The sequence below is a fragment of the Prunus mume genome, linkage group LG3 (assembly GCF_029339155.1).
Source record: "Prunus mume cultivar Tortuosa linkage group LG3, ASM2933915v1, whole genome shotgun sequence".
Classification (NCBI taxonomy): Eukaryota; Viridiplantae; Streptophyta; class Magnoliopsida; order Rosales; family Rosaceae; genus Prunus; species Prunus mume.
In genome coordinates, this window is record NC_142700.1 from 23,872,997 (window position 1) to 23,886,600 (window position 13,604).

Here is a 13,604-nt window from a genome sequence, read left to right on the forward strand (position 1 = left end):
AAGAGGTGTTTTGTCAACTAAGCAGCTTCAAAAAATCCAAGTCTACAGATAGGGACCTTCACTCCACTTTGTTTTACATTAAAGTCCTCGCACCATACTGAATACCGATTCATCAAAGGCGTTGAACTTCTTAGCGATCGAATCCATAATGGAGCAGTGAATTGGAGTTCTGCTCTCTCGACGGCTGGTGAATCTACATTTACTGAATATTACTGGGAATGGCTTAAAGATGTACTAAGTAGAAATGCTCAAGTTCTTAAGAGCACCGGTCTATATAATGCAGTGTTTGCCTCATTATTTAGCTATGATCGACATGCTTCAGTCATTCGAGCCTTTTTGTGAGTACTGGTGTCCTGCAACAAATACTCTTCATGCGTAGCAAGGAGAGATGTCTATTTCCCTTTGGAATCTTCATGAAATTGGCGGTCTCCCTATTACAAGTTGATTTTATGATGAAGTTATTCTAACCACTGAGAGTCTCAACAGGAAGGATCATAAAGGCGTGTCTTATATCCCGCACATTTGTCGCTACTTATTCTTAGCGTATCACAATATTTTACAAGATTCTAAAGGAAAATCTGGAGTGAGAATAACCACTTGGATAAAGTACGGGTATCGAGGGCCATTCAAGTATAAAAAACCCTTAAGGAAAATCATACGAAACAAGTCACAAGAGCCAAAGGAGGACTCTGATCCATCTGGTATCATTCGATGGCACTGAAACGCACTGAGGAAGAGGAAAGGGTTTTTGAAGATTTGGGTATAACTGATGAAGACATGGAAAAATCATACTTGGCTGCATTCCTTGCTTGCTAGTTTTGCAAATTTGTATTTCCCAAAGATGACGTCACTTTGATCAGACCAGGGGTTTTCAAAGTTGCCAGTCGAATGGCACACGATGTATCATTTGGCCTAGGAGTTCCAGTATTGGCCAACATTTACAAGGGGCTATACAATATTTCTAGTGCAGATGATCCAGGAAATTGCACAACTGTTCTACCTTTCCATTATGTGTATGGGTGGTTGGGCAAATACTTCGACACACACTTTACATCATCTTCCGAGAAGTCCATTCCTATCATGGCAAGGTTCTCAAGAAGACTTTCGGCGAAATTTTTTGAAGACTCAACAGCTCGAGTGTGTTCGGACTTGTGGTAAAATGGAAATGAGTCATCTGGCAAGAGTATTTTCATAATGCAAACAACTGACTGATGAAGATCATATTTCTAAAGAAGACTTTAAGTATTTTATATGCCTTCGTTCGAGATTCGTTTATCTACGGCAGGAAAACTACCGAGCCATCCAACCTTATAGCCCGTACAGTTCGTAGACAATTTTGTTATGTACAACATGTGCCAGGAGAACTTAAAGATGACGTCCGAAATGGGACTGTGCTATCAGTGTACTCACATTGGAAATCATGCTTGAAGATTGGCAGTGCATCTACAATAACCATACCCACTAAGGACAATATCTGGGAGTTTAAGGTCACATCCGATTATGTTATTTGGTGGTCAAAGGTTCATCGCTTTGACTCGAAGAAATCAAAGACAATTTCAACTATAGGCAAGTCGTCATCGCTTTCTTAGTCAAAATCTTTTAAGTCTCAAGGCAACGAAACTTTAGCTCATGATAAACTCACCTGTGGTAGAGCGCTCCAAGTTCATCCAGAAGTTGAAGGTAGTTCTACTACTCCTATGCCTTGAGTTCAACACCACTTCCAGTTGATGTTCCTTCAACTCGAGTCCCTAATGATAAAGGAGAAACAGAAAGTGTAGCAGATTCCCAGGAAGATTTCATTCCCTTTGGTCGACAAACTTTCCGTTTGAAGAGAGGGCATATAAGCAGCAATGAAGACAGTGAAGTCAACTTTAGGCATAAGAAGACAAGCGTCGAACTTTTTTATTGCGATCTGGACACGGCATACCCACTTGATGACACTTTCTTTTGAAATGTACCCACTATTTTGCGCACTCTACTATGATCTTTATGAACTATGACCGATGCACTTATGGTAACCGCAGTTGACTATCATTCTGCGCACTCTACTTACTCCCAAAAGCTATCTCCCGAGGCCAAGAGCGATCGTTTAGCTGCAGTTGACCCTTCACTTTCTATTGCCTTGGCTTTGCAACAAGCTAAAGAGACTCATCAATTTTATGTACTTAAGTCTATTCAATCTGCCAACTTGCGTATGGAAGAGTTGAAGAGAGAACAAGAACAATGGAGTTGAGACTGCATCAACTAAACGAATCACTTTCAGAGAGTGATGTACAGCTTTCTTACCATTGTCGTGAGGTTACCCACTTGAGAGAGGATAAGATTGTTGTTGAAGGAGCTCCTGTGCTATCTGCTGCAGATGCCGAGACTTTAGATACATTATGAGTTTCTTTTGAGAAAATAAGGGCTGTAAGGACTTGTCTTGGGAATAGCAAATTTTGTTGTTGTAAACTTTCTTTGCTTTCTTTATATTTCTCCTTGAACTTGTCAAAGTGTTGACATTTGTTAGTTATCTTTCATAATGAAATAAAAGCATTTTCTTATTTCATTATTTATTTCAAATGGCTCGAATTGATGGGGGAAACCCTTTGTTTTTATTTTGAAGTGACTGAACTTGGAATTATTTGTCCAAGCTGCCTACGTACCCTCGGTGAAAAGGGATCAAGTCATCACGTAGTTCAAGGGATTTATTTTTTTCCGTTTCCTAACTTTTGCTTGAACCGCCCTTTCGAGTTTTTAGTTCAACGGACTTTCTTATGCTCTAACTTTTGCTTGGACTGCCCTTTCATGTTTTCAATCCAACGAGCCTTTTATTTTATTTTTTTATGTCGTACGCAGTTTAGGCTCATGCGGGCTAGGAGCTTGGTGTCATTTTACGCGTAGTATCGTTTCAAGAACTTTCCATTGATAGGGCCGACTCTTAAACCGTCCTCTGCTACGATCTTGTAAGCACCACTTGTGTACACTTCTTGTACTACGTAGGGCCCATCCCATTTCGAAGTAAACTTGATTTTGGTTTTGTGTGTTGTGATGATAGGTCTACGTAATGTGAGGACAAGATCTCCTACTTGAAAAGACCTAGGGCGAAACTTCTTGTTAAAAGCATTCGAAAGCCGAGCTTGATAACACTCTAAGCGTTGTTGCACTTCGAGTCTCTTTTCGTTTAGTACTTCTAACTTTTGGAGACGTAGCTTTGCATTCTCTTCATCAGTCAATCCCTCTTCTAGAGGCAAGACTGCTTCCACGCCATACACGAGTGAATATGGTGTAGCCTGAGTAGGCGTCCGGTACGTCGTCCGATAAGCCCACAATGCTTCATTTATCCTTTCAAGCCAATCTTTCTTGGTTCTTCCAACGACTTTCTTCAACATGTTGCAAAGAAATTTTTTGAACGCTTCTGCGAGACTATTGGCCGGGGCATTGTACATTGAAGAGTTGCGTTGCTTGAAACTGAACTCTTCACACAATTTATCCATTAACTAGTTTGAAAATGGCTTTCCATTGTCTGTGATGATGTAACGCGGCACACCATACCGATGAATGATGTTTACTTTGATAAAGCTCACTACATTTTCTTTCTTTACTTCTTTTAGGGCCTCTGCCCATTTTGAAAAGTAGTTGGTGGCTGCCAGGATGTAAGAATGACCATCAGAAGATTTTGGTGCTATTGGTCCCACCACATCAAGACCCCACGCATCAAATGGTCATAAAGTGATTGTAGGATGTAGCAGCTCAGGCGGCTAATGTATAAAGTTGGCATGGAATTGACATGCTTGGCATTTCTTCACATAATCCATGCAATCCTTGACCATAGTCGGCCAATAGTAGCCCATCCTTTTTATTTGGAAATGTAGCTTTGGCCTTGATTGATGAGCTCCGCAAATACCTGAGTGAGACTCCTCCATTGCTTTGGATGCATCTTCTTCGCCCAAGAATCTTAGAAACAGGCCTTCAACTGAACGACAGTATAGAATCCCTTTGTAATAAATGAATCGAGGTGCCCGACGCCGTACCTCTAATCGATGTCTCGAATCATCTAACAATTTTCCATGCTCAAGATAATCAATTAAAGGCTGCCTCCAGTCATCAACGTCAATGGACAATACTGAGATAACATTGACTCCTTCTTTCGATGCCCCAAGTGTTAATGGAACGACCCAACATTGGCAAAATGAAAGATTCATCGCTTCATCTTTTGTCAATGTCTACATAGCGGCAAGGTTGGCTAAGGCATCTGCCATTTGGTTGTCTTTTCTTGGCACATGCTCTAGCGTCACGAAGTCAAACCTTTCCAGTAATTTCGTGGCCATTTGGTGGTATGGAATTGGATCATCCTTCCTAACTTCGTAGTGGGTCAACAGATGGTTGATCACTAACATGGAGTCACCATATACTTCTAAGCTCGATATCTTCATCTCCACAGCCATTTGTAAGCCCATGATCAAAGCATGGTATTCTACAACGTTGTTCGAGCTAAGTTCACTTAAAGAGAATGAATAAGGCAATACGTGTCTCTCGGGTCATACGAAGACTACACCAGCCCCTGCACCATCTTTACGAGCCGATCCGTCAAAGAACATCATCCCAGCAGGAGAAACGTCAACAAAGAAGACTTGTTCATCAGGTAAGTCATCTGAAATTTCCCAGTCTACTAGAATTGGATGATCAGCTAGGAAATCTGCAACAGCTTGCCCCTTAACCGTCTTTGCTGGAGTGTAGATGATTTCATATTGATTGAGAAGTAATGCCCACTTGGCCAAACACCCCGTTAAGACTAGTTTTGACATAACGTACCTCACCGGGTCAACTCATGCAATTAGATGAACTGTGAACGCTTGCATGTAGTGCCTTAACTTTTGAATAGCAAAAACAAGTGCAAGACACGTCTTTTCTATAGGTGTGTAGTTTAATTCGGGACTAGCGTTCGTCTTAGATAATAGAGTGCTTGCTCTTTGTGTGACTCATTCTCTTGCACTAAAAAGGCTCCAATTGATCTTTCTTGGGCCGCAATGTACAATATGAGTGATTTGCCTGGAATAGGAGCTTCTAACAGTGGTGAACTCGATAGGTACTTCTTTATGCTTTTAAAGGCATTGTGACAAGCTTTATCCCAAACAAATTGAACATCCTTTTTCATAAGGCGACTAAATGGTTGACACCTCCCTATTAAGTTTGAGATGAATCGCCGAATAAACGCGAGGCATCCTTGTAAACTTTTCAACTCACGTAAATTTTTTGGCTCGAGCATATCTCGGAAGGCTTTAATCTTGGTCTGATCTACTTCGATGCCTTGATATTTAATGATGAAACCAAGAAATTTACCTGACGTGAAGATCAAGTCATCAATATAGCACTCGACATTCTTGTGAAACATGTCACCAAAGATCTTTTGCATTGCACATTGATAGGTCACACCTGCATTCTTGAGGCCAAATGGAATCACCTTGTAACAGTAAATTCTTTTTGGAGTGCGGAAGGCAGTGAGTTCTTCGTTCTCTGGCAACATTCTTATTTGATTGTGTCCAGGTAAACCATCCATATTCTTCGTGACCTGTGGTTGCATCGACCATGAGCTCAATTATGGGCAATGGAAAGTCATCCTTCGCGCAAACATCATTTAAGTCTCAAAAGCCAACACAAATACAAATTTGTCCAGTGATTTTCTTCTTCACCAGAACAATGTTCGCTATCCACGTCGGGTATTTCACCTCCCTAATAAATTCGATGGCGATCAACTTGTCGACTTCGGCTTTGATTTGACTTAGGAGCTCCGAACATGTTCTAGGTTTGACTGTAGGGTGATGGACCGCAACTTTTGGATCGAGGCCTAGCATCTCCTTATACGTCCAAGCAAAGACATCTTTATACTCAAGTAACAACTGATGGTATGATTCCTCTAAGCTAGGATTCAAAAGTGCACTAATGAAGATAGGTCTTGGGTCTTCATTTGTGCCCAAGTTGAGCTCTTTTAATTCATCAACAGTCGCTTGGCCCCCATCTTCTAATGCAGTAGGAGCATCATGAACCTCATCCTCGAAAGGTTCCTCTTCATCAAGCTCTTGATGAACATCTAGAATCTCTGCTTCTTCATCGTCACTTTCATTTTGTTGACTCAAAGTTTTCTGAGTTTATATGATTGTTCGTCGTTTCACTTTGAGTTGGTCACCCAAAGTTACGTCTAATGTTGAGTGACGTTTCATACGTGACGGGATTAGGCTCCAGATTTCATTATCTTCTGTCGAATCAACATAAACTCCATTTTCCAACTCTCGCTGGCTTTCCTCTTCAGACGGCTTGCTTAAGACTCCGAGTCTTTCTAGTGTCGATCTGTGTGAGGCTAATTGAATTCTCCTTTGATTCTTATGTCCAAATATCCTTTCGAACACAGAAGGTTGTGATGTCGATTCTTTGATGCGGCTAAAAATTGAGGTCCCCTGGTTAGGCTTAGCTAAACGGTCGAACACTGAGGCTCTCTTAATAGCCTTTGGTTCTTCTTCCTCCTCAACCGCTATGACACTAATGTGTTGAGCTTCTGCCTTTTTTTCTTTTCTCCTAGCAGAGATTTTGACAAGTGCGATAGGAGTAAAACCTAGGCCTGCTCTAGCTGCGTCGATTGTGTAACCTTGCTCCTTCAACTTCTTTTGGGTTTCGCTAAGGCCATGTGTCCTTTCTCCTGTGACATCTGGATTAAGCTTCCCCAGCGAGGAAGATAAGCCAAACTCATAACCTACCTTTGACATGAGCTTATAAGCATTAGGATCTAAACCTTCTTTAGTTCTTTTGACTGGAAGATATTCACGTCTTGTTGCATCTTGTGATGGTCTGACGAATCCACTGAAGATTTCGACACATCTGAATTGCCCAACTTGGGTAAAGGCATGGTTGTAGACTCCTTCAACAACTTCATGTCACTTTCCCCTAACTTTCTCAATTTCACTTCTTCTCCACATGGGGATTGGCCTTCCTTCCTTCAGGATGATGAGACATAACGAAGAACAGGAATAGATACCTTTTGTGAATCTATCGGTGGTGATCCCATTTGTTCAAAGGCGGTGCTTTTTGACTTATTATCGCCATTCTCTTCAGCGAAAAGGCACTTTGACTGCTCATATTTTCTTGGTATGGCCTTGCCTATCGAGTGGACCTCAGTGGGAATGACTTCATATACCATGTCTTCATCCATGTAAAACTTGGCTTCGGTAAATGGTTTGACATCACCCAGGATTTTCTTCACTCCACCTTTGTAAAATTTGAAACATTGATGTAAAGTCAAAGGCACTATCCCATTTTCATGCACCCACGGCCTTCCTAAGAGAAGATTGTAGGAAGTCTTGGCATCAATTACATGAAATAAGGTGTTGGACCTTAAATCACCTATCATGAGCTCAATTCTGATCATGCCTATGGCTCTTTGCCCCCTTGATTGAAGCCTTGAATCATGAGACGACTTCGAGACAATTCGTCTATGGTGATGCCTAACTTTGTCATTGTGGACTTAGGCATTATGTTTACTACTAAACCTCCATCCATAAGCATGTGACTAATGATTGATGTATAATTTTTTCTTATACATTGATGCATACACCATCCGCTGTAGGTCTTTTTTTCACATTCTGATGTAATTTTGATTTACCAGGCAAGAAGTATGGTGAAATGTGTTTGAATGTGGCAGAATCTTTCAATGCCTGGATTGTAGATCACTGTCATTTGCCTATATACCAGTTGCTTGATAGTATAAAGGTCAAGATCATGGAGATGAATGCTCATAGGCGACGTGTGGCTAAGGGATGGAACACTACCTTTGCCCAGAAATGGAGACAAAGTTAAAGAAATCATTGGAAATAGGGCGTCATTGGGATGTAAGTCGTTCAAGTTATTTTTTGTTCGAGGTTCGGCGAAGACTCTATAATGGTTGATCTTCAAAGCCGCACTTGTAGATGCTGGATGTGGCAAATCAAAGAGTTCCCATGTGCATGCACTTGTTGCTATTCTTAAAAATGACGAGAACCCTTTTTAGTACGTTGAAGAGTACTTCATGATTGAACATTTTAAGAAATGCTACAACATACCTATTTTCCCAATTCCAGATATTGATAGGCATGCACAAGAGGCAAGTGAAGAGTTTTTGGTGAACCCACCAGTGTCAAAGAAACCTCCAAGAAGACCCAGGGTGAAGCGGATCAAATCTTTAGGGGAACAGAAAATGCCACTAACATGTAGCAGGTGCGGACAACTAGGACGTCACGACAAAACAACATGCACTATCTATATTTGATACTATCTTCATCTTGGTCCTGCTCATGATTCTTCCATTCAACTCTTTTTTCTTGTTATTAATTTAAGCCTAATAAAATTACCAGCAAACAGTACACCTACTACAGACATGTAGGATGTTTCCTTTTTTTTACACACCTGCTATGGTATTGTCTTTTAATCAGGATTATCATTTTTATTGAGGTATAATCTTGAAGTTTGTCAATGTTTTCAATTTTTTTTTTTTAAATGAATCGCTCAGGTTAAGTTTTACACCTACTGGTGCACTTGTTTATGTGTTGTCTAATAACATAACAGAATTTATCTTAGTATCAATCTAACACTCATGGCAATAATTTGCCTTGCATATCCATATACCTATATATTTAGATACATTCAGATTGAATAATTTACCTAATGTATTACGGATAACTATAAATGAGGTATATATATTATCTCATTGTAGGTAAATTAGCGTAGTTAAGTTGTATAGTTATGACTATATATCTAGGAAATTGGTGTAGAGTCAGACACACCTACTAGTTGTAGGTAAATTAGGTATTAACTAGGAAAAGGGTCTACGGGATATATATTATCTTAAAAGTTGTTGGTAAACAACTAGTATGTTGTAGATCAAAAATTACCTAGTGAAATCATGTCTAAATTGTAGGTAAATTACAAAGAAATTACCTAGTGAAATTGTGTCGAAATTATAGGTAAATTACAGAGAAATTACCTAGTGAAATAGGGATATAGGTGTAGGTACAATTTTAAGGACATTGTTAGTTGTCTTCAAAGAAGAGGTACACTTAATAAATATGAGTGAGACTTGTCTTTTCAGAGTTTTTTATATAGGAGTGAGACTTGTCTTTTTTTGTCTAAATGAGACATATCAATGATCTTTTTGGTTATCATCAAATAAGATATTGATTATATTTTAACAGCAGCAATAGGTACAAAAAAAATGACATTACCAGATAATTCTCAGGACACAAAATGCATATAGATATGGCATTAAACATGATAAATAGATACACAATAAATCAAAACAGTATTAAAATATTTATTTCATTTCATAATCGGCCAGAGAGCTTTTGGCTCATAAACTCATAAAGAAAATGATAAAAGCTTAGTGTCACATTGCAACAATAAAATGACATTGGTTCACATTTTTTTAAAAAAAATATTACATAATTGGCAGATTTGACTAACAACATATGTTAATCATCTCTCCAACTTTTCCCGTCATTAATAAATTTGCTAATGATTTTCGCACGACATTCCTTCATTGTGTTCTCTGTAAACTGAGGCACCATGTTTTGACCTTTTCAGATTTTCCAACATAAAGTACATCACAATGACCCCACAATCAACACTGAAACGCCAAAAAAGAAAACAAGGTAATATCAAATCCATTTGCGGAAAAATATCGCATGATTTGGTTCTTCATACTGATCGCAATTTGTTAAGCACCTAAGTAAATAATCGCATGCATGATGTAAACCTAATTTGTTTCCACCTACTACATAAAAAAGATAGTAGCAAACTCGAAAAATGGCATGCCTTAATTTTATTTAATAAATACTTAAGATTCATCCAATTGTCGTGGGCATGTAGTTGATGGCCATAAAGGATAATTAGAATCGGTAGACTTTAGCCATTGTAGTGTTTTTTTCTCACCATGCGTTAATGTCGATTGGATTGCCTTCCCTCCATCCTTTGCAGACAGTCTCATTCAATGACTATTGTTTAATACATTTGATGCAATGCAACTATTAAATTGAAGAAATGTTGTAACAGCATCACGCTACAAAAAGTCATACCAAGTAATTAGTTCAACTAAAACCAAAATCTAAAGTAACAAATATTGAAGATTCTTGGTCATGGAATGTTACAAACCAACGTTTGTGCATTAGCAAAACAAGGGTCAATTGATGATTTAGTAACTAAATGTCTTGGGTTGTAGTGAAACCATTGTTCTTATTCCTTGTGTAACACTAACAATGTGAAATGGTACTGACTTGCGTGTCTCATTGGGAAAAAAATGTAGTCCACCCAGCTAATGCTTCTAACAACGGGTCAAGCAAGAATAGTTTGATGTTTTTATCATCACCTTTTTGCATAAACTCCTAATGTATCAAACAAAATTGTGAAGAATGTACTAATAAGCACAAACCCAAAATGCATTAGGAGGTACATAATTAACTTCATCGCCCTGTACATTAATCATGAAAAAATTGTAATCATTATTAGCATCTACATTCCACAATGATCCAACATATCATTGGCCACATTTAAAACTCAAATGAGGCTTTCCATCTATATGAAATTTTTAACTACCATCTCATAATCTTCAGGCCCATGAAACAATTATATATATACTTCATTTCTGATATGTAATACATGTGGCTAAGGTTGATTAATATTAATATATATGTACAGGTAGGTAATATTAATATATAGGTATATGTGACAATACCTATCACTCTATAATTTACCTACAAGTAATTAAGTTACATACAACTAAAACTGATTTCAACTAGATGATATCAAATGCAGTAATTTACCTACATGGTGTAATTACCTACTATTAATGTATTAAACAGTGGTTTACCTACAACTAATAATAGTATATACTTCATTCATAGTTATCCTTAACACATTTGGGAAACTGATTTGATAACATGGGATTCATCTTTGTAAACATACCCACCAAAACGTTGTCATCATGTGCGATTTAGTCCCCACTGCTGGGTCATTGCTTCTCTCAGTTTGTAAAATCTCCGCAAATGAATCAGTAACCTACAATGAGTAACCATTATGACCTTCTCTTTAAAAAAACTTAAACCCATAATTGACAACTTACGTTACATGTTACTGCATCTTTTGTAAGTAGGTCCTTCAAATCATCCTTATACACAACCAAGTACAATCCTTGCCACAATGGAACCCTACTTTACAATTACACATTCGCATTAATATACTCATATATGTGACTTAAAATCCTGATATATATGCATAATTTAAACACAATGCTCTTACTCACCCGGAATCAGTGTAAATAAGAAAATGATGTAGTATGTTTTGTTCTTCGTTTGATAGATAAATCCACACAGACATGCAAGAAGGGTCAATAGTAGCAAATATCTGTCTTTTCCCTCCAACATCATTATGACCAACAACTGTTGTACCTAATTGTTGTTTCCCTTTGTTTCATCAATACGCACGATCGATATAGATACTTTCGCTGCTTCCTTGCAAGGGATGTTCCTGTCAGTACTTACAACAACATGTCCATGGCCATCTACCTTTGCTTTCCTTGGTTCCCTTAATATTTGATCTCATCGTACACATACCTAGGCATGCATTTCGGTTTTCTATGTTTTGGTTTAAGCCTTATAACCCATGTTTTCAAATCAGTTGTAGATTCCTTACTCTTTACCCTCTTCTCTTTTTTAATAAATTCAAGGAGTTGTTGGAGGTCGTTTGACAACCCATCATACTGCTTGTGCTCATCTGCCACAATGAATTTAGCATTACAACACAATTCATTGTACATAACAGCTTGCACCTGTGCTTCCTCGAGTTTCACCTTCAATTTTGATATTTCTTCCTTCATTACCTTATTTTCACTACCCAAGTTTTCCAAGTCAATATATCATTGTTCACCAACCTATTATTTGAACGCTTATTCTCTAAAAGTAATAAACACTCCTTTAGCCTTCCCTCTAGATTAAAATTAGATTTTGTAGGTCTTTTGGGGGAATCATCATGACCATAGTCATTTACAACTCCATGAAAACCAGTGTCTTGTGTGGGGATGAGTTGGAACATGTTAGGAGGGTCCAATTCAACAACAATATTCTAAAATTTAAAACAAAAAATATAAACGTAAATCTTGACATATAGAACATATGAGAATTCAAAAGGCAATTGACTCAATCATATCAGCACACATACATTCGCTACCTTTCCAGAGGCAACACTAGTGATCACAGATGACGACCTTAAATCTGAAGCATTAGTCTCAGTTCCATGCTTAAGTGCAGCACTACCAAATTTGTACCTCATATTTCCAACATCCGGTGTCTTACGCAAATTTTCGAGCACCTAATAAAAATTCATTAATCAAATATATGTGCAAAAATTCCTTATTATTGAAAACAAAAAACAATAGGAAAATACCTCATCTTTACAAATTAATATATTTGCATACACTAGTGTCACACAAAAAACATCTGAGTTGGTCATTACTGTATGCAAGTGTTGTGTATCCCACTTAACAAACTTGGTAGGTACATCCACTCTATCCCTTAATGGCTCAATCAAATGCATTTTCTCGCAAAACCAACTATGTTTATTCAATCATTGCAAATTGTGGGTTGATGTAAACAAATAACAAAATTATAAACAACCAAATCAATTAAATATATGTACCAGTAAAGCAACAACACATCCAGAGACAGATGCTGGGTTTTTGCAGTCCTTCACCAATTGTCTTTCCAAAAAGTCCGAGGTCGCATTGACCCAATTATATTTTGGCATTGTGTGTATATCTTGGCAACGTGAAACTATGATCCAAGAAAAAATGTTGCCAGTACTGTAGAACAACAATGTAATACAGAAATGCAAGCACACAAGGCATACAAAATCTTCACGTTTTTGTTGGGCATTGCATGTAACTAACTTGCACATTGCAAATTCAATATTTTGCCTACTAACTCGTTCAGTGATTTCAAAGTTCCTTTGAACAAAATCTGCATTATCTTTCAAACTTCATTTATTAATATTTATCTCACAACCAACATTAGGTAAACCAAGTAGTTCCTCAACATCAAAACTAATGAATTTTTCACGCCTACCACAAAGTGTGAAGTCTCTAATCGTAGCGTCGAAACACTGAATGATTCTGATTATATCTATATATGATTTCTTGCATGTGTTTTCGTTGACCAAGCTTTCATCAAAAGCTCTAAAAAAACCCCAAAAGGGTGTCTCCCTCATAATCTCACGGTGTTCTTTTTGAATACTTAATCTCAAACCATTTAAAACATAAAAATAAATAAATAAATGGGCCCAAAACCATATCTGTATTGCATTTTCCCAAACTCTCTTATGTTCAAATCCATTTTGCCTACAAAACAAAACACCTATTGTCATACCCATATGTGTCAAAAACATAGTTCATATCAGAATTCTCTACAATTCAATAACACTGGTGAACAATCCAAAAAATTATAGCAAAAACTAAAAATGAATGGTTTTCTAAAATATTTTTACCTAATCTCAAATTCTTAATTGTTGATGGGTTTGTAGTCTGCTCTTCCTAATTTAGTGTACAAAAAAAAAAC

General features: G+C 37.8%; 1 protein-coding gene and 1 pseudogene across 1 annotated transcript; both read right to left on the bottom strand.

Moving 5' to 3' along the window:
• Positions 1–2,873: 2,873 nt before the first annotated feature.
• Positions 2,874–3,476, bottom strand: LOC148919166 (uncharacterized). Its single transcript, XM_089048799.1, has one exon. The coding sequence runs from the start codon at positions 3,474–3,476 to the stop codon at positions 2,874–2,876; it is 603 nt and encodes a 200-aa protein (XP_088904925.1).
• Positions 3,477–4,205: 729 nt separating this feature from the next.
• Positions 4,206–7,399, bottom strand: LOC148919167 (uncharacterized; annotated as a pseudogene).
• Positions 7,400–13,604: the final 6,205 nt, after the last annotated feature.

What these genes read in the sequence shown, in the direction of transcription:
- LOC148919166 (XM_089048799.1), bottom strand. Translation starts at nt 3,476, where the DNA reads ATGGATAAATTGTGTGAAGAGTTCAGTTTCAAGCAACGCAACTCTTCA.